Source organism: Ciconia boyciana, chromosome 20, assembly GCF_034638445.1.
Source record: "Ciconia boyciana chromosome 20, ASM3463844v1, whole genome shotgun sequence".
NCBI classification, from domain to species: Eukaryota; Metazoa; Chordata; class Aves; order Ciconiiformes; family Ciconiidae; genus Ciconia; species Ciconia boyciana.
Genome location: NC_132953.1, coordinates 4,676,445 through 4,697,276, shown reverse-complemented (window position 1 = coordinate 4,697,276; position 20,832 = coordinate 4,676,445). Strand labels below are relative to the sequence as shown.

The 20,832-nt window shown below is 48.8% G+C and overlaps 1 protein-coding gene across 2 annotated transcripts in view; it reads left to right on the top strand.

The window, feature by feature from the left end:
• SORL1 (sortilin related receptor 1) overlaps nucleotides 1–20,296 on the top strand; it is a 53,795-nt gene extending 33,499 nt beyond the window's left edge. Inside the window, exons 26-48 of one of the 2 annotated variants that reach the window (XM_072884666.1) lie at nucleotides 199–321; nucleotides 571–678; nucleotides 1,150–1,281; nucleotides 1,540–1,671; nucleotides 2,390–2,524; nucleotides 2,913–3,068; nucleotides 3,649–3,798; nucleotides 4,219–4,347; nucleotides 5,873–5,999; nucleotides 6,543–6,712; nucleotides 7,288–7,400; nucleotides 7,739–7,843; nucleotides 8,822–8,894; nucleotides 10,086–10,168; nucleotides 10,491–10,587; nucleotides 11,177–11,361; nucleotides 11,846–11,965; nucleotides 12,065–12,229; nucleotides 13,114–13,288; nucleotides 13,837–13,943; nucleotides 14,640–14,832; nucleotides 14,951–15,163; nucleotides 15,560–20,296. In XM_072884666.1, the coding sequence (XP_072740767.1) occupies nucleotides 199–321; nucleotides 571–678; nucleotides 1,150–1,281; nucleotides 1,540–1,671; nucleotides 2,390–2,524; nucleotides 2,913–3,068; nucleotides 3,649–3,798; nucleotides 4,219–4,347; nucleotides 5,873–5,999; nucleotides 6,543–6,712; nucleotides 7,288–7,400; nucleotides 7,739–7,843; nucleotides 8,822–8,894; nucleotides 10,086–10,168; nucleotides 10,491–10,587; nucleotides 11,177–11,361; nucleotides 11,846–11,965; nucleotides 12,065–12,229; nucleotides 13,114–13,288; nucleotides 13,837–13,943; nucleotides 14,640–14,832; nucleotides 14,951–15,163; nucleotides 15,560–15,627 (3,059 nt within the window). In that variant the 3' untranslated portion in view covers nucleotides 15,628–20,296. Of the gene's footprint in view, nucleotides 1–195; nucleotides 322–570; nucleotides 679–1,149; nucleotides 1,282–1,539; nucleotides 1,672–2,389; nucleotides 2,525–2,912; nucleotides 3,069–3,648; nucleotides 3,799–4,218; nucleotides 4,348–5,872; nucleotides 6,000–6,542; nucleotides 6,713–7,287; nucleotides 7,401–7,738; nucleotides 7,844–8,821; nucleotides 8,895–10,085; nucleotides 10,169–10,490; nucleotides 10,588–11,176; nucleotides 11,362–11,845; nucleotides 11,966–12,064; nucleotides 12,230–13,113; nucleotides 13,289–13,836; nucleotides 13,944–14,639; nucleotides 14,833–14,950; nucleotides 15,164–15,559 lie in introns of both variants that reach the window. The other variant, XM_072884665.1, reaches the window with a different exon arrangement.
• Nucleotides 20,297–20,832: the final 536 nt, after the last annotated feature.

The following is a 20,832-nucleotide window of genomic DNA, read 5'->3' as shown; positions in this document are numbered from 1 at the left end:
TGCCTGGGGCCCGTGGAGTGGTCGCTTGCGCTTTGGAGCTGCGCTCAGTGCTGGGACCTGCCGCAGCGCAAAGTCCTGGTGCGGGCGGAGGGAGCAGGGGCGCGTGGCGGCGGGGCCTGACGCAACGCACGCTGCAGTTCAGCGGGGAGTCGGCAGCGCCCCGCGCTCAGGCCGTCCCCCCGGCTCTGGTTCCAGCAGTATATCACACCTGCGAGGCCTCCAGCTTCCAGTGCCAGAATGGCCACTGCATCCCCCAGCGCTGGGCCTGCGATGGCGACGCCGACTGCCAGGACGGCTCCGACGAGGACCCCACCAACTGCGGTAACGTGCAATGTGTGCGGAGGGGGGTCTGCCACGGGGCGGGAGGGGTTTCTGCAAACTCGCTGAGATAAACCTGCAGCAGACTCAGGAGGAGGATTCCCATCCCTCCAAAAGCAGGCAGACGCAGGGAGAAGGCGCTTGGGGCTGTGCCGTGGCTTTTTGTAGCTAACTAAAGGCAGCTTTAAAAAAAAAACACAACAAAACAAACAAAAAAACCCCACGCAACATCAACCCAATTCTGAATTTCAGAAAAAAAGTGCAACGGCTTCCAGTGCCCAAACGGCACTTGCATCCCAGCCAGCAAACACTGCGACGGCATCAACGACTGCTCCGACGCCTCGGACGAGCAGCACTGTGGTGAGTACCGGGGCTGCGGGGAGCTGGCGGGGCCCCAGCAGCGAGGGCTGACAGCCTCCACAGTCTGCCAAAGCCTGTCTCGCTGGGAGAAAAGCCCCGGTGAGATAATGGGAAAGCCTTAGTTAGCATTCACGAGCCCCCTGGGAAATCGGCTGGTCTGCAAGTGTCAGCAAAAGGCACGGTAGGCAGGGTTGTGATGGACAGGGAGGGCGCGCTGTCAGGAGCTGTGTTCAGGGAGGTGACCAAACCCTTCCTGACACCTGTGCCAACCCGCTTGCACGCCGACGCGTTATCGGGCAAGGGCAGCCTGTGCAGGGACAGAGCTTGAGTGATTTGTCTTGGAAACTTTCTGTAACTTCCTGAAATCCAGCCACTGCACTCAGGTCTGTGCAGATGGCAGCGGGTGGCCCTCCTGCTGCCAAGGACAGCAGAGGTGCCATCCCCTCCCCTCCTGACCTCCCGTTTCTCCAGAACCCCTGTGCACCCGCTACATGGATTTCGTGTGCAAGAACCGGCAGCAGTGCTTGTTCCACTCCATGGTATGCGATGGCATCATCCAGTGTCGAGACGGATCAGATGAAGATGCCAACTATGCTGGCTGCTGTAAGTGTGATATTGTGCATCTTTGCGAAAGGAGGGTTGGATAGAGAACGAAACCAGAGGCATGGAGGGGAGAGTGCATTCCCCAAGGTACTAGGAAGCTGCCAGATCTCCTAAGAGGTGGCTCTGGACTGTAATGCTCTGCTTATAAATCCGTGATTGCCCTGAGTGTGCTCCTTCCTTCCTCCTCAATGATGAGCTTCTCTCAAGCCCTTGGTCTTTAGACTAAAGCTCTGATGTCTCTCTGTGCCACCCCTGCAGCCCAGGACCCCGAGTTCCACCGGACCTGTGACCAGTTCAGCTTCCAGTGCCAGAACGGCGTGTGCATCAGCCTGGTGTGGAAGTGCGACGGGATGGATGACTGCGGCGATTACTCCGATGAAGCAAACTGTGGTGAGCGGTACCTCAGGGTCTCTCGTCACCGTAGTTTCAGCCTCCTCTGAATTTCAGGAGCATAGAGTGCTGACTTCTTCATGTTTTACATATGCACTCATGTGTATGTACATATATGTGCGTGTAGCATTCCACCTGCACATTGCAGGGTGTCTTACATGGAGATGAGTATCATTTTCCTCATATTGCAGGTAGGTAAACTGAAGCATACTGAAAATCCAATACAGCTGGCACATCCTGTGCTTGACTAAGTCATATGTGACCATATTTACTCCACAGATTCCCAGCCTCAAGCAGACAGGCAGTTTTCAGCCAAACTCAATATTTACCACTGTTCCCTGGGTAGCTGTAGGAGCTGTACCCAGCCAGACGAAGCAGCTGCATCTTCATTTCAGAGTTGCAGCGTTTGCTTCTCCGTTTCTGCCATGCTCTGTCTGAATTCCGCTGTCAGCTCTTGTTCTCAGGTCATAGCTGGTGTCTGGCCATGAAGCACCCAGCACACAGACATAATAGTGGTGGCAACAGGCTAGCGAGGGCTGTAAGGAATGGGGATGCTGGAGATGAAGAGACAGGACCCTGCCTGTACTGCTCGGGGGAATAGACAGGGTGATGCTCTCTGGACCAGCCATAGCCTGGCCTGAGATGCTCTCACACCTCAGCTGTGCTGAAGACTGGTGAGATAACGCTGGGACTCACGGCACTCTCCTCTCATTGTCAGAAAACCCGACAGATGCCCCGAACTGCTCCCAGTACTATCAGTTCCAGTGTGGGAACGAGCACTGCATCCCCAAGCAGTGGAAGTGCGACGAGGAGAATGACTGCGGGGACTGGTCTGATGAGAAGGAGTGCGAGGGTGAGGGCACACAGCACTCTGCTCTGCTCTGCTCACGGGAGCCCTGCCTGAGGCTGGGCTATGGCATGCTGAAGGACCGCTCTCACCATCAGCTGCCTTCCTGCAGGGCTGCTTGGGACAGCCTGCGCCAGCCCCGGTGGTTCCGAAAATCCCCCGTGAATGGGCTGTGTGCGCCCTCTCATGCATCTTTTTACTCTGTGTTTTTGGAAATCCTGATTAGGAGCTATGCAGATACAATGCAGATGAAAACATTGGGCTTGTAGTGCCTTGCCTGCTCCCCTCTTCCCTCCGCTGATAAGTGGCTTTCCATCTGCTGGGAAGAGGCACAGCTTACAGCCCGTACGCAGGAGCAGGCCTCTCAGATCAGCTCTAACCGGTGTATTTTTAGGTTCTCCGGTTCATCCCATTACTACATCGATCCCACCGACATGTTTACCTAATCACTTCCGTTGCAACAGCGGCGCCTGCATCATGAACAGCTGGGTCTGCGACGGATACAAGGACTGCACCGACGGCTCCGACGAGGAAGCCTGCCCTACTTCACGTAAGCTTTTCTCTTCCTCACCCCTTTCCTTTGTCTGTAGGAACACATCTGCAAGGACTGTTGGCCTTTCGGTCTCAGAGCCATGCCAGATTACAGGGTTAAATTACACCGTGGTGTAAAAGCCCCCTGTCTCCTCTCCCTGGGGCCAGACCTCCTGCCACCAGCTGGGACTGCTCCGGCCCGCAGGCAGCGTGAATTCCTGCGGCAGCAGGTCCCTGCTCAAATGCCGTCATGTCTCAGACTGCGTCGGGGCACGGAGAGCAGGGCTGCAGGGTGGGTTTCCAGCTCACACCTACGCTGAAGGTCAAAGAGGGTTTTTTCTCGCTGCGGTCCTTGCTAACGCCTGCCGAGCTCTGAGCCGGTGCAGGACATCCCCTGCAAACCAGTTGCTTTTCCAGCCCTCTGCAGTCAGGAGAGAGGATGGCTTAGGCATCATCCCAGCAGAAGCCAGTTACCTGCTAGATGGGAAGAGATTGCCATCTAGTGGAGTCGGGACCTGGGGACAGGTTTTGGTCCCTCCTGGTGGCAGCGGCAGCCTGGCCGCGCTTTGGGTGGTTTCCTCACTCGCTGCTGTGTGCAGGACCCAACGTGACGGCCACCTCCCCGGCGCTCCCGGGTCGCTGCAGCAGGTTCGAGTTCGAGTGCCAGCAGCTGCACAAGTGCATCCCCAACTGGAAGCGGTGCGACGGCCTGCGGGACTGCCAGGACGGCACGGACGAGAGGAACTGCCGTAAGTGCGGGGCGGGGAGAGCGTCTCGCCTGGCTCTTTCCCTTGGGAAGCTCTTTGTGAGGACAGGGGAGCCACTGAAGATTTTTATTGCTGGTGGAATCCATGCAATAAATGCAGCATTACAATAAAAGAGAGGAAAAAAAGCCGACCAACCAGCGCCCTTCCCATTAGAAATCCAGCTGTTGTTTTCAGTGAGATAAGGTCCAGGTTCTTCTGATGCCACCATGTGTGATCACGCCAGAAGATGCAGCCAGAACGAGATAGTCCTGTGACTGAGACACTCTGTCTGGGCTCCCTCCCTGACATGCAGCCACGCCAGCATCATGCCTGCTTTTGAACTAGCACTGGCACTGCAAACAGCCCAGTGCTGGTGAGGGAACTTTTCTGCCTTGAGTCCTGAAACCTTTCTGCCTCTTTCAGCTACTCACAGCACCCTGTCGTGCCCTAATGGTTACAAATGCGAGGACGGAGAGGCCTGCATTATGGTGACGGAGCGGTGTGATGGATATCTGGACTGCTCAGACAGCAGCGATGAGAGGAACTGTACCGGTAAGCAGCAGCCCTCTCCCATTTCTCATGCGCTGCTCTGCGTTAGCACGCAGAGGTGCTCTCCTGGATACGTGACCTTTCATTCACAACATCCTGGACGTATCTGCCTCTGTCCAGCTCTCTGAGCTGCCTCCTCGCCCATTTATAACCAGCTGGGACAAACTTCCCATCCAGCTTCTATACTAACAATTCATCTTCCAGCAGCCTCAGACACAGGAAAAAAAACTTTAGGACGAGTAGGAGCAAAGCTGTCTATTTTACATGGCCCATGGGTGAAGCAATAGTCTCCAGCTCTGTCCCCCTTTGCAAGGTGACCCTGGGAGCCGTGGCATGTGCCCCGCCACCATCCCTGTCCTCCCACCCTGGCCTTCAGTGGCCCCTTGGAGGCAGGCAGGATGCGTGCCGCAGCCAGCCCTGGGCAGATAACAGCGATCAATCACCGTCTGTGGTCAGCCATGAGATTCAGCTGCTTTCCTACTGAACTGCTTGGGGGTTTGAGCATCAATCAGGTTTTAGTTCTTTAATTAAATATTGATTGGGAGAAGCAAGCAGGTTCAGGGGAGGGGGAAGGAGCTGCTGAGATTCACGGCTCGGCTGCTATGCCAAGGGGAAACCATCTTTTTTCCCTCAGAGAGCTTGTCTTGCTGTGCCTGTCTGTGGACCCATGTGCCTGCTGGGTTTCATTTTCAGTTGGTTAGGGAAAGCGAAGTGGCAGCAGTTGGGCTCCCCTCCGCTCAGTTTCTGTACAGCGCTGGGAATGAAGCCGAGCACCCGAGTGGGGCCAGGCCACGGCGTTTGGATGTGGCCTCTGACACGCAGTCCCCGGAGGGAGAGAGCAGGGAATGGCCTAGCGGGAGCAGGGCATGGATTTGGGCTGTTTCACATAAGCACCCCAAGTCCCCACCACTGCCGACGCTGGATTTCACAGTGCTGTCATCCCCTAAGTGCCTTTCCCGAGGTCAGGCGGCAATTCAGCTGCAGAGCTCACGTCAAGGCAGTCCCCAGACTACTGCCTTAATTGCCAGCCTTCGCTTGGGTCCTTCTGCTGAATGCGAGATGTGATAAGGAAAAGCACGCAAAGAAAAGCTCTGGATGGCTTACAGTGACTGCACAGATTCATCGCATGAGTAGAAGAGTGACTTAGCTTGCACTGATCAATTTGCACTCAGACACTTCCAAAATGATGTTAAAGAGTATTTCATCAACAGCCACGCTTTATCTCTCCTTGGGGGAAAGGGCATGCTTGCATGATGCAGCATAAACACAACCAAGACATTTTGGGGAGAACTAAGAGCACCAGGGGTATGTTCCTGCTCTGAACTGCCTTCTGAAGAGCCCGCTCTTCTCCACTGATAACGCCTGCCTAAATTACACATCTAATTTGAATGGTGCAAATACTCCCTTCAGTCATATTACTGTTTCTACCTCCACATGTTGTTTGTGCTACGAACATAACTCCTGTTTCTGTTCTGCACAAAGAGCTTGTTTCCCTCCGATAGATTAACTTTTCCCATTGCCTGCTTAGATGACACAATCGTGTACAAAGTCCAGAACCTCCAGTGGACAGCCGATTTCTCTGGCAACGTCACTCTGACGTGGGCTCGGCCAAAAAGAATGTCCTCAACCTCCTGCGTCTACAACGTCTATTACAGGTACCCGCGTGTTACACTGCATGACCTGTTGCTATTCGTATCAAGTACAGGCTGGGAGAAGTCTGAGCACAGATATCAGTATGCCCATGTTTACAGCAAAGTACCGTACAGAATCACGCCTGAAAGACTGAGCGCTGCGCAATCTAGTTCTGCTTGGAAAATCTTCTAATCCTTTGTTGCAAAGACAACCCAAAATATCTGTAACTAGGGGGCATTTGTAGAGAGCTGTATTTGTTTCCACCAGATTATTTACTCAGACAGTAATGTGGCTATATTTGGGGGTTTTTTCTGCTTGGGTCTTGTCTTTGTGGGACGGCTAACAACGAGAACAAAGTCAAGAAATGAGAGCACAGTAGTTATAGAAAACCTCAGAGGACGGCTCTTATAAGTCACTGAACTATGTTTAGTTCTGGCTTTAAGAGAGCATCTTTTCAAGCTGGTGAAAAGGAAACTAAGCAGCAAGCTCTTAACATACAGATAGACGGTTTCACTCTTTGTTACTGAACACTGTCCTGACTGGAGGGGTGTGACTCTCTCGTGCAGGACGGTCGGTGAAAGCATTTGGAAGATTTTGGAAACCCACAGCAACAAAACCAACAGTGTTTTGAAAGTCCTCAAGCCTGACTGTACCTATCAGGTGAAAGTCCAAGTGCAGTGTCTCAGCCGAGTCTACAACACCAATGACTTCATCACCCTCCGGGCACCTGAAGGATGTAAGCAGACCTGCACGGTCGTGTCAGTGACCTGATGCATTCCGCTTTGGCTTAGAAAATAGATACCATGGAGGTTTCCCCATTACGAACAAACAAAGTCTTTCCAGAGGCCTGGGAATTGTGCTGGACCGGGAAAAAGGGCTGTGGGTTCCCTGCCTAGAGTCAGTCCTGCACTGAGTCACCGACCTGCCCTCTTTCTTGCCCATGACTTAGTGGTTTAGTATCCCTGGGAAGCTGATCTCTTCTCACAGTGCAGTGGGGAGCCCGTGGGACCGTTCAGTACCTCACGCAAGGAGCAAGATGCAGAGTGGAGGTCAGGTTAAGGAAGGGATGCAAAATAAAGCAAAGAGCTTAGCAAAACCCTAGCTTCGCCACAGTTACTAAAAAGGCTTTATTGCTCCAGAGGGGGGTGAAAAAGACTCGGGACACAACTGCAGGAAGAAGGCATCTCCCGTGAGCCAGGACCGCTTGCCATTCCTCCTCTGTCCCAACCTTTCAGGGAGACGCTGCTTTTCCCCATGCGATCCGGACACACCAACTGCAACCATCACTAACACCTCTGTTTCTCTCCCTAGTACCAGATGCTCCCTTTAACCTTCAGCTGTCCCTGAAAAAAGAAGCTGAGGGCGTGGTGATGGGCTGCTGGAGTCCCCCCGTGAACGCCCATGGCCTCATACGGGAATTCATCGTGAGTCCTGCCTGGCGGGGCCCAGTCCAGATCAGTGGTGGGACAGGGAAGGCTGCTGAGGGCAGCTGGCCTTTCTGAAGACAGCTGTATCTGCAGAGGGGGGTGGGCCAGGAATAGGACATTTTGTAGAGGAAATCTGCTGAGAGCATCGGGCAAGCTGGGAGAAGAAATGCTGTGTTGCTGTAGGTAGTGACACAGCCCTCAAGTTCATAATTTCATTTCTGGCTCCCTTTCTAAGCTTTTGTACTTCTTTCTACTGACATTTTGACACAGAGGGACCTCTCACCCTGCGATGTTGTTGACTGTGGAGCCCTCATCCCTTGTTTTGGTGCTCCTAGGTGGAATACAGCAGGACTGGATCCAAGGAGTGGTCGTCCCTTAGAACCACCAAGAACTACACTGAGATCAAGAACTTACAGGTCAACACATTATACACAGTTAGAGTGAGTATTTTCAAAGCTCTGTCTATGCATGCTCATTACTTTTCACGAGATAGTCTAAGTCCTGCGCAGTCAAGTACTTGCTAAAAAAGTACGTTGTTAAAATTCTGCCCTTTAATGTCAACTCACAATGGGGGCTTGGCATTTGCGCTACTAATGTATATAGTTTCAAGGCCTGAATTAAGGCCCTTGATTTGCTCCTGCTCCCAGAAGGCCAGGCTGTATTATGAAATCTGCAGTACTAATTGCCCATTCCAATGTCACTGCAATTGCGCCGGATCTGGGCCAGAGATAAATTTGGTCCTGCCTGTATCACTGGGAAAAGAAGCAGATGCGCCTGTGGGGAATGTATGCACATGGGAGAAGCTGGGTAATTATAGACAGAACTAATAAGAATAGGAAATGAAAGTCTGCACATTGGGCCCTGGGAAATGTATACTCTGCCATTGTCCAGCCTCCCTGTGCTGAATGAGCATGGGTTCTTGGGGGAGTTCACTGGGAGGTGGGATAAACCCTTCTCCCCACCCATGAATCAATGTTTTATTCTAACACTCAGTTGGAGTGAGTCTTTCCTTCCTTGGTATTCCTTCCCGTACTAATCTGTTCCCAAATAAATCTTTGGAGCTGGATTCAGTGCTTGCATGGACTTCACTGCTGCAGTTCTTACCTACGCTATGGCCGATAGAGTCCAAAGCTCCTTATCTTGATGGACTCCTCCTAAAGATCTCATAAGAGAGTGGTTATCTGCAAAGAGGATGCACCTCCCTCCTCTAAGATTCCTTTAATTGACTTAAAGCAGTCTGCTTTATCTCTGTAATAAGCATTTTATTGCCAAGTAATTAAGCTATTGTTTGCTTCAAAGTCCTTTTCCCATGAGCTCTGCCACGTCCGTAACCTTGCTCTAACCTCGTTCTCTGTTTGCATTATACAATGTTGGCGGTGTACATTTGTTCATATTAACTAACTCTCTTATTTGAAAAGGTTGCTGCGGTAACTAGTCGAGGAGTGGGAAATTGGAGTGATTCCAAATCCATAACCACCATAAAAGGCAAAGGTAAATGTTGTTGTTTCAGTCAACTCAGACAACATAGCAAAAAGGCTGCATACAAGCCTGAAGCGTTAGCGTCAGCATGCATAACCACCTCCTCGTTCTTTACGCTTCCCTATTGAGCATTTTACACTATTTAACAACTTTGCTGTACCATTTTGCTTAACTTGATCTGCCTCAAAGTTCAGTGGCAAGTCTGAACGGGTTGCTGACTCTTCCTCTGAACTCCGTGGCACGTAGGATGGAGGTACTTCCCTGGAAGCGGGTGAGAAGCCTGTCCAGAAAGGTGGCCCTCTCTCCTGGACTGCAGATGGATTCCCTCTGACTTGTGTGGGCTAGATCCTACCTTCAGATAGGCGAGACATACTACCACCAACTCCTTCGCTGTCACTGGCTGAAAGGATGCTTGCCCTGATAGGTTATGATTATGATGGTTTCTGCATCTCATGTACGTTAGACCACTAAAAGACCACTAAGGCTCCCATGAACTATAACAACATTACAGTAGATAAATTCAAACAACTCAGTAAATCATTTCCCTCCAAACTGTTTTTAGAAAAGCCTTTTGAGATCATTTGTATTCATGCCAAGTTTTTCTTCCAAACCTATATTCTGATGTCAAAATAGTCTGCTAATTTGTTAGGTAAAAGTGCAGCCTCACTATGTTGACAAAGGAAGGAAAGAAAACACGCTACTAAAATTGCAGGATTCAGATAATATGAAGTACATGAGTACCTGATAGTTAGAAAAACAGAGGTAGAAAGAACCGTAATAACTTTTACTTCAGGTCTTGCATGAGCGCTTGACAGCTGTCCCCACCAATAGCTCCTGATCTCCCTCACCAGTTCCTCTGAAGGCCAGAAACTGTTAACTGTGGTATGAGCTTGTCCCCCTGAGTTCAGAAGTAAAATACCTGTGTCCAGACCTCTCTGCTTCCAGCCTGTGCCAAGCAAGGCACAGATAAGGCAGCTTTTAGATGGTTGACTGAAAAAATGATGGAGGTACAGCATGTCAGTGCCTTCTCTGAGGGGCATGTGTCTTAGAGACAGGCAAGGTCGGGGCTGGAGAGATGGGGGATTCCTTGTCTGAGAGGTGATTGTCATAATGAAAGCCTGTATTTTACCTGTCCCCTCCCTGTAAGTATTTGTATTTCTTTGTGCTGCGGTAACAGCTCTTTCTCCCTTTCTTTCCTTCCAGTCATTCCTCCACCTGTCATACACATTGAGAGCTACAGTGAGGACTCCATAAGTTTCAGCCTAAAAATGACTACGAATATCAAGGTAAAATTTTTACCTTTACTTCTGAAACTAGAATAAAGAAAAAAAGGCCTGCGTTGGGTAAATGGTAAATACTGGATGGGATAAGCTGTCACCCATTTCAGTATTGCAATTACTTTTTGAAACTAGTTATTTCATGCCAGATCACTTCTTACTACTCATCAACCGTCTTAGCTCTCTTAATTAGGATGGGATTGCATTAGATGCAAGGGGACTTTCACCCTTGCAAAGACTTGAATGCACAGACTTTCACCAGTGAGTCTTTCGCTGCATGCAAAACCAGCTGAACTGATAGTTCGTATCGTGTGCCCTTGCTGCTTGACAGGTCAGCGGTTACGTTGTGAACATCTACTGGACATTTGATACACACAGGCAGGAAAAAAGGACTCTGATCATAGAAGGAGAAAAGTCCATCCAGAAAGGTAAATTCTGTGCAAAGTGTAAAATTCTGCTTTAGTCAACACCAAACGGAAGGTTTTACAGAAGGCTATCGGATTATTTTTCTCTTTTTTTGCAACTGAGTAGTTTCTGTTTAGGAAAGAATAAATGTTGAGAGGACAAACCAGCAAATCCTTGGCCTCTCTTCTTAGGACTTAGAGATTTCAAGCAGATTTGGGATTTATCCCCCAGAGCTGCACTAGCCTTTTCTCATCACATGGGATTTTGTTTGTGGTTCCTTATCTACTCTGCAAAAGGTCAACAATTTCTTGGGCTTGTATACAGTACATGTCCCTGTTAATCAGATTACTTTCTTGTTTGGAAAAATCACTGGTGTGCACAGTCTAGATACGGGAAAGCATCCCGATACAGAAAAGCACAGGCTAGGTTAGATACCAGAGTCCCAGGTGCTTCTGTATAAAGGAAATTACTCAAAATGAATCAAAACACAAACCAAGAGAGGCAGGCTCCTGTCCAAGATTGTTTGATGCTGCTGACCGTTTCCTATTGCTCTCACCCTGCCATTGCAATATTTTGCCTCACCTAATAGTGCACGTTTCTCTTCTTGCTCAGTTGCAAATTTGACAGCACACACCCCCTATGAAATTTCTGCTTGGGCTAAGACGGAGCTGGGTGACAGCCCTCTGTCTTTTGTACATGTGGTGACCAGTGGAACAAGACCTGCATCACCAAGTCTCAAAGCCAAGGCCATCAACCAGACTGCGGTGGAGTGCAGCTGGACTGGACCGAGGAACGTCGTAAGGCACCGACTCTTTTCTCACCAGCCAGGACAGGGTCTAGCTCAGAGCCTCAAAACACAAGCAAAATCTTAAAACACGATTATTTGTTGGGATTGAATTGCAAGGCTCTGAAAATTTTGTGCTCAAAAAATGAGGGAAAGCTCCTGCTGCCCCTTAAACAGAAGCAAGGAAAGCTATCTTGTTGTCTATTTGTTCAGCCACCGATCTAGCGGAGAAGTGGCTGAAATACACTGGTAACAACATGATGCTCCAGTGGTCTTTCAATTGACTGCTGTGTTATCAGAGCTGAGCCCAGGATTTTAGGGTGGGGAGCACAGCGGTGAGTGGGCAGACTGAACCTGAACTTGGGCAGGAGAGGGTGCCCAGAGGAAAAAGGGTCTTTGCATCACGTCCCTAAAAAGCAACAGCCAGTGAAAGTTTGGGTGGGAGCTCCGGCCCTTGCCAAAATCTGTACCGTCCCTGTTGTGCTCTTCCTCCCCAGGTCTATGGCATCTTCTACGCCACATCCTTCCTAGAGCTGTACAGAAGCCCTCACAACACCACCACGACCTCCCACAACATCACCATGATCGTGCAGCGGGATGAGCAGTACCTGTTTCTGGTAGGCTCCTTTTCTGTTCCCCCTCCTACCTGTACTGCGGGCTGTAGTTTGGTACAAAGGGTGCAGGCACAGCATTAACCACTGTGTCATCCCTTCAAGGTCCGTGTGATGTCTCCCTACCAAGGGCCACCGTCCGACTACGTTGTGGTGAAGATGATCCCTGACAACCGGCTTCCCCCCCGGCACCTCCACTCGGTGCACACTGGAAAGACATTTGCAGTCATTAAGTGGGAATCGCCCTACGATTCACCCGACCAGGACATGGTAATATCTCACAGCGCCTTCTCCTGTCCCTTTACGTGCAAAACCCTGGCTCAAAGACAGATCCCTGACCTGCTGCTGATAGAGAACTGAGTCTGAGATCAGGTCTACCCTCCATGTAAATAGTTGTCATCAAGATGCTGACACCTCCGGGACCTGCATTTCCTCTCTTCACATTACTGGCCATTAGCTCAGGTTAAAACGCTGCGTTTGAAAAGAGTCAGGTCTGGGATATCTGTTGCTGACTGAGTCTGAAAGCAAACTTGGGCATGTGCCGAAACACCTTCCTGGGCTTCAGCTGTGCCCTGGAGCCCGGGCTGGCCGGTGCCTGAGCCCAGCCCGCAGGCCAGCAGGCCAGGCGTTGGGCCAGCCGGGCTGCGGGCTCTGCCTCCTGCTCCGGCCGCGCCGGCGCAGCCCCAACAAAGCCCAGTTCTGTTTTCTGGCATGCTGGCGTACAGTCAGGTCTCGCTCCATTGAAGGCAAGTCATTTTCTCAGCAAGCTTTCCGCTCCTATTCTGGTCCACAGACTTTAACAGCAAAGGTTTAAAGGTATACATCTTCCCGGCAAAACTGGAAACTTTGGCAGGGCAGGAGTTTGCATTGCATCCTTGTGATTCATTAAGAAATACAACCTGAGATTTTCCTCCTGCCCTCATCTGTTCCAGTAACTGCATTTTCTGTATCTGTAAATACTGATCTCGGGCAGGGATCCAGCTAGTCCAGCAAGAGGCTTGAAATCTTACTTCCCAGGCTTTCTGTAGAGCACAGGCGTGGTTTAATTTAAATTTTGTCACCCTGCGTCTAATGTCCTACCATTGTATGAGATTGCTAGCAAGTCTGCAGGAAAGTAAGATCTTTCACTGCGTATGCCTTTCCTCCCCCTCCAGTTGTATGCTGTCGCAGTTAAAGATTTAGTAAGAAAAACAGATAAAATCTACAAAGTGAAAACCCGGAACAGCACGGTGGAGTACACCATTAAGAAACTTGAACCAGGAGGCAAATACCATGTGATTGTTCAACTGGGAAATATGAGCAAAGAATCCAGCATGAAGATCAACACAGGTAAGGGAAAGAGTGCTACTGGGTGGGTGCCGGGGTGAGTCCTTGCAGCACTGTCCGCTAGAGGGAATCCAGCACCCGTCCCACACAGCATCCATCCCGCCGCTGTGCTGCTTGGAAGCTGCAGCAGTCTTTCTGCATCGCTTAGTCCTCTCCCACGGCCGAAGCCCAGTTCCGAGAGGCCTCCCTGCACCTCCCAGGGAAGGCAATTAAACCCCTGAAGAACAGCAGTGGAGAGGAAGCCTCTCAAACGGTAGCCAGGGAGTTTTTCTCCTGCCTAGATGGAGATGGGCAAGACACCTGTTTGGCTGGCTCTGTAGACACCATGAAGTACCGTCACAGTCCTACCATAAAAACCCACTGAAAAACTCCTAGCACCTTACATGCCACAGTATCCGCTCCTCCAGTACAGCCCTTCTCTAAGCAGAGTATTGTGCTGATCCCTAAAAAATACTACGTTTCAGAAGCGATGCCATTGCTGTTTCTGAGCCAAAAGAAAAGTGCCATCAGTGTTAAAACCTAACCCGCCTGACATTTTTTCTCATTTGCAGTTCCACTGTCTGCACCAGACGCCTTAAAAATTATAACAGAAAATGACCATATTCTGCTTTTTTGGAAGAGTTTGGCATTAAAGGAAAGTAATTTCAACGAAAGCCGGGTAAGTCTCTCTGCGCTGTCTCCCTCGTCCTACAGGCAGTGTTTCAGAAAAACCCAGAGCAGGGTCACTGCAAGGCTCCTTTCACAGACTCTTTGGAATACACCAGTATGCTGTGCTCCCCTAAGTGTCCTTGATGAGCCCTCTACACAGAGCTCCCTTCAATTCGTATCACGACTAAGGCACTAAAGCTGATAGGTCCGGTCGGTCACCTTTTAGGAACATAATTATCTTCTTGAAAAAGGTCAACTGTCACATGTGTGAAAGGACTGGGAATAGGACACTGCCCCGCTGTGCCGGAACGCACGTGTCGGGAAGTGTCTGAGAACTGTCAGTATTTAGACTTCGATAGAAAATCTGTGACGTTCTCTGTCGGGGCCCAGGCAGGTAGCAAACTACGCCAAAAAAGCCATCACCATTACTGGACTCTGTGTTTTGGGTGGTCTCGGGTGGATGCTAAGCGCAGAGCGAACCAGACAGACCTAAATCTTCTCTCCTCCCTGAACTGGCCACGGTCAATGCACACTGATGGATGCCTGGAGGAGGCTTCACATTGCTCTCCCAGCTGATAGCCCAATGCATTTCATCAAAGCTAGATTCAGGAGGAAAAACAAGTTTCAAAGCCCTGTCAGAAGGAGCAAACCTGACCTCTGCAGCCGAGTGATTTGGGGTTTGTGTCTTTGTTTTCACAACTCTCAGGGTTACGAGATTCACATGTTTGACAGCTTGATGAACATCACTGCTTACCTCGGGAACACCACAGAAAACTTCTTCAAAGTTTCCAACCTGAAGATAGGTCACAACTATTCGTTCACCGTTCGGGCCAGGTGCCTGTATAGCGGGCAGATGTGTGGTGAGCCAGCCACTCTTCTCTATGATGAACTAGGAACTGGTAAGTCCCTGGCATCTTCCTCATCCTCCTGAACAAAGACTAACAAAAGCCTCACAAACCCACTAGAGAAATGTGCTATCCATTGCAAATGGCAATTCTCTCCCTCCCTCACCTGTAGGCGAAGACTCCTCCGCAACAAAAAATGGTAGATCCACAGACGTCGCTGCCATCGTGGTACCGGTGCTGTTCCTGCTGCTGGTGAGCCTCGGGATTGGCTTCGTGGTGCTGTACATGAGGCACAGACGGCTGCAGAACAGCTTCACCGCCTTTGCAAACAGCCACTACAGCTCCCGCCTGGGCTCGGCCATATTCTCCTCGGGAGATGATTTAGGTACGTAGCCCTTGGTTTCATGCAATGGCATTTCAGGGCAGCCTTAAGGACGTGAAATCAGTGCAAGACCGAACTTCTCTATCATGCTTTGGGCCACCTCTGGCATAAAAATCTATGGATTTGAGAGTAAAATAAATCTCTATGGATTTGGATCAGGTACCTAAGAGTACAAAGCTGGCCCAGGACAAATGTTTTTAGCAACTTCACTTAAACCACTCCCTCTAATGCAAATCAGTTAAAACCTGAATGTAACAGATACAACAACCAGGTAAGAGCACGAGCGAGGCCACAGTACTGGTTTTGAGGGCAGTTTTGTGGCCAGCTTCAGGAGCCTGGTTAGTCGTGCCCCGTGAAACGCTGAGGGCAGCATAACAGCACTCTGGGTTTGTTTTTCAGGCGATGAGGATGACGAAGCCCCAATGATAACTGGATTTTCAGATGATGTTCCCATGGTCATCGCGTGAAGCGCATTTCTGACTGTAAAAACCAAATGGTGTAAATATTTTATTTGATAAAAATAGTTGATTGTTTATTTTAAAAATGCACTTTGAGTTGCAATACGTTATTTTTATATGGGCCAAAAAAAATTTTAAAAATACACTTTGTAGTAATCAACTGTGAATTGCAGACTAGGTTGGTTTAGTAACAAATTGCTTTGATTTAACATTAATTTAGTCTTACAAGGCTATGCTTGCTGGGCATGCTTTTAAGTCTGTGAGATATTTTCCGTTGACTAAATTGGCTACTCGTTTTATTTTTCTAAGACAGGAACAAATTTATTTAAAAAAATTTCAGGAGATTATATATGTAGAGAGAGATAAGTAATATAGTCCCTGAAGGTTTTGCTTTTACTTTTAAAAAAAAATCCTTTGGACTTCGTTTTATATGAAAGTATTTTTGTTGTGTTAATTTATTGGGAAATCTGCTTGAGAACAGATTTCCAAAGTCGTCAGACATTGTACACATTATTGTGTAGAACATGTGCCACTTTATCTTGCAAGGCAGTAGTATCTTGGCATCCCCATCATTGTTCTTGCCATGATAATAAAAATCCTTATTTTTACGTATTTCCCCCCCTTATTAAAAGACCCGATCTTTCAGCAATCTCAGAGCCCAAGTCAAGATACTGCAGCACATACTTTATGTATGAGTTTAGCTTCCTGCTGCTGTACCTATAAGCCAAAAGCATCCCTACCAAGGGTCATGCAAAGCCTTGCACGCGGGTGTGACACGCCAGGGGCCATTAGCAGGAGGGTTTCTAGGCTCTGCTAATGTCGTTACTCCTGGGCAGCAGCGCTGCAGCATCCTGTTGCAGTGCTGTGCAAGCGCCCAGGCTTTGCAGTTTTGACCCTCGCTTTCGGGTGTGCAGAAACAACAGTCCAGGCTATGCCCTGCCCTCCCACCGCTGCCCAAACCCCTTGGAGGCACCTGCAGTTACCGAGCTGCCGACCGTGCCCATCACGCGTGGCCTAATTAATCTGTAGCTTACGTCGGTAACATCACTGAAAAAAATTTGCCACTACCTGAAGTTAAAGCACACACCTTAAAACCCAGCTAATCAGGACACCTTTCCTCTGTGGAGCTTCTCTAAGATGCTACTATGTCGGTGGGTCGGAAGGGGGAGCCTCCACTGTGCACAACTGGGAAGCAGCTTCGCAGACAGGTTTTCCACAGTCATACAGAGCAGTAATTACCAAACATCTAAATTCATTTGGTTTACAGCAGGGATTCGATCCTCCTTCATTAGCATTTCCTAAAAGTAGCTGTTGTAGTACCTTCAGCTTTAGAAGTAACATATATATATACGCATATATATTATTTTCCCATCACTAGTCATCTCACGTTTCCAGTAGACATACAGAGCTAAGCAGTAGAAATGTCTCATTACCATTGTCAAGCTTTTTTTGTGATAGCAAAATGTGAATCTTACCACGAATCCAACTACTTGCCAACCCAAGAGCAACGACACGAGCGGATGGTCACGGGTCACGCCTGTCCATGCTCTATATATGCAAAGCTTCACACCAGTAAAATACAGCACACTGTCTTGTCACACTGTTTTCTTTGTTTAAACCAAAAATATTTTTGCAGTGTAAATTAAGTTATAATTGCAGTCTTCCTACAGATGAAATGAGAGAGGCCAACTATGTTTTGATACATGACTGATCCATTTAATTTCACATACAGAAAGTGTATACAAAGTTGAAGTTCTGTATGGTTTGATACTCTATAGAAATAGTAACTCTATTTTCAATTACTGGAGTTATCATTCCCGGTGACAGATTTTTCCCCCAAAGCTGGGACCAAACTATAATCGGATTTTTATAAGTAGAAGCGAGCTTGCAGAGTTGCAATATTTTTACCTTGTTAGTGGGTCAGGTGCTGTTCAGGAGTAAAAATTTTGAGTAAATCAACCCAGCATGTATAGCTCAATTTGCCTAGAATTACAGCTACAGAGAGAGACCAGAACCTGACCCAGAGGCTAAACTATTCTAGAGATATAAATCAAAAGATTTTATATAGGAAAGAAAGCCTAAAAGCAGAGATGAAGAGTATTGAACCCCTTCCTTATTAAGCAAATATTTCTGGCACAGGTAACGGAAAAGTACAGTATAGTATCCCAGAAGATGGTACCTCTCTGGTGAGAATTACTACTGGTTAAATACTGCTCCTTTACTCCCCCAGGGTAAATCCTGCTCGAGTACAGCGAGTAGAATTTAGCCCATCTCGTGTCTCTATCTGGAAGGCAGATGCCAAGGGGGACCCTTGTAACCACTTTATATTCTGCAGAAATCCCGTGGTTGGATGCTTTCAAGCATCAGCTGGGGGACAGGTTGCTTCTGGCCGCTCTGAAAGGCTCCTTTGTACCCGTGGCTCAGCGACATCCGTACGGAGCTCAGTCTATTGCCAGCAAAGCATTTTGTTGAAATACTGTACTCAAAAGCATCGCTCCTGGTTACCTGTGCCTCACTAACGCAACGTGGGTGGAACAGAGCCCCTGCGCTCAGCCTGCAGTCGCCCCTGCATTGCACAGGGGTTTGGGGCACTGCAGCAGGCAGGCTGTGTGCAAAGCTGAATTTACCTGATGTGGACAGTACTGTAATGCACAGGCACACCCTACCCTCCGAGACTTTCCCTTCATTGCAAAAATCACCACTGTGCTCTCAGCAAAGCAACTTCACAGGGCTAGTGTATTTTATATAGAGAGAAGTCTAAGCCCCAGGCAGGGAGTGAGCAGGACAGAAGCAGTTCTGGGTAAATTGTATATTTTTATGAACTTTTGAAGCACGAAATCTTGTTCACAGAGACGTATAGGGGGTGGGAGGGTTCTGGTGTAAATATGGTACATGGATGTGGACGCATATTTTGTTCTGGTTTTGCTTCAGTAGCCTTATGCAATGTGACATGAATCGTTACCCTAACTTTTGGGAGGTGACTTGGGTTTACCTCATAGAAACCCAGTGAAATGTTTGAGTCCATAAGGAAAAAAAGGGGTATGGGAAGTATCCTGGTTAGGAGGAACTTCTTCCCGTTAATTTGTGCTTGCATCCATTTCAGATTTCACTGCAGATGCCTGCAGGTACTCTTAAGTCCATTTGAACGAAAGACTAAAGTTGAACACTTAAAATCTGGTGGGGTTTTGGACCGTGAGTTTGTTTTGCTTTGGCTCGGGGGTTTTTTGAGGGGTTTTTGTGCGTTTTTTGGGGGTGGGGGTTTTGGTTTTTACAAGAAAGGACAAGGAGGTGCCATTTTCCAGGCTTGAGATCCGAACACCCATTCAAGGTCGAAAAAGCGATCCTTTCAGCCTGAATAAATCACATCACTCCTTCGGCCGTCAGCCGCCTCATCCGTAAAATGGCTGCGGCGCGCTGCTCACCCCAGCTCCCGCGGAGACCTGCACAGGCGACTGCCTCCGCGGAGCCCAGCACCCGCTGCGGGCGCGCGCAGCAGCCAGCCGGAGCGCGGGCTTACAGCTCCTCTGCTGCGCGGCCGACGGCCCGTACCCCAGGGGAACGCGAAGAGGAATTTCGGAGAGGGGTGAAGCATGTCGCGTTGACCGCAGGGGAAAACTCTGCGTGCAGATATTTAATCTGTAGAATAGCTGGCGTGCTGTAAGTTCACGCCCCGGCTAACCCTGCCATAACTTGTTCCATGTGCTCCTACCTTGACACAGCATTAGCAGGAGAGCGCTGCAGATTTAGTACTGGGAAAAGACTATTTTGCTTGGACAGAGATCACGTTACATATGGATGTATACGAGCGCATACCCAGCCAGAAAGGGGAGGAGAGAGCATACGAGCATGAGGGAGCACGTGCCATGACAGCGCTGGCTACCGACATCCACGCCATCGTCTTTTGGCCTCGTGACCAAAGGACCTTTGTGTTTTCAGGTCACCTTCTTGGTGACAAAAAGGTATTGCTTCCTGCTGGTTTCTAGAAACCCTGGGAGAAGTGACTTGAAAGCTCCTGTCTGGGTGGAGAGGGATCCGCCTCGCCCAGGCAACCGACAAGGCAGGATTATTTACTAATAATTTAGTAAATTATTAGTAAACAGCTAACTTCTCGAGTCACCAAAAGCAGCCCCAAACTCTTATTAGCCACCAGGGAAACCTCACCTGAGCCAGCGACTCTCCCTGAGCAGCACGCCCTTTCCTTGCAGGGCAGATTTCAGTCTTAGGATCTGCATATGCTTGAAATCTCTTTGTAGGGACAGAGAAGTATTTAATGACAACTTCACTAATTTGCTGGTGGAAATATAAAACTGTGTTCAGGAAAGACCAAAATAACATTTTCCGAAACAACTTTCAAGTCTCCTTCAAATGGACTTCAGAAGGGAAATGGTGCAATTGAGTTAGTCACTCTTGGACCCAGAGAGCATCTTCATTACTGGAACTAGCTGTAACATTTATAATTAATCTTTCAAAACGTGCAGCAGTCTACAAGCAGCCAGTCTATAACGAGTTTTTTAGAGGTAGTGTCAACTTCTAATCTGGTTCCTTAAGTGCAGTTTAATACTATACCATTCGAAATGCTACTCTCTGTCTTTTTTTTTTTTTTCATCCACTGATTTCTGCTATGTTATTATTGCACAATTTTGAAGGAATTTTTGTCTGTCAATTTTTTTCCACTTACTGATAATAATAAAAATGGACTGGGTAAACAAAACAATTTCTGGTTTCCAAAGTTATTATCTAGCCTCTGTGTGTCTAGTGCAATAAAAAGGAGACTTTTTTTCTGAACCGTATTTTTGTTTTACATTAGAGGGACGCGTTGTATAACCTAACAGGATGATCAGAAACAGAAAAATAGAGCTTTCTGCAGAAGGAGCAGCAGAGTCCTACGAGAAAGGTACCACTGGCATTCATAATGCAGTCACGTATCTGGCTGGTTCTCGGTCCCTTCAAGGTCAGCACCAGTCAGTAAGCAACGCCCTCAGACAGCAGACAACATTTCGAGCCTTCCTGAGCCTCACCTCCACGTTTGCAGAACAACATCTCCGGCACTAAGCCCCACTGGCCGCTCACATCACACATTATTTCCCTGGTTAAAATCCATTTCCACAACAATCCCGTCCCCGCACCGCGTAGCGTGTTTGCGCTGTTTGGCTGTTGCTGTTTGAAACCCTGTGTATGCAAGTACACCTGATACCCAAGCAGCCGAAAAAAAGC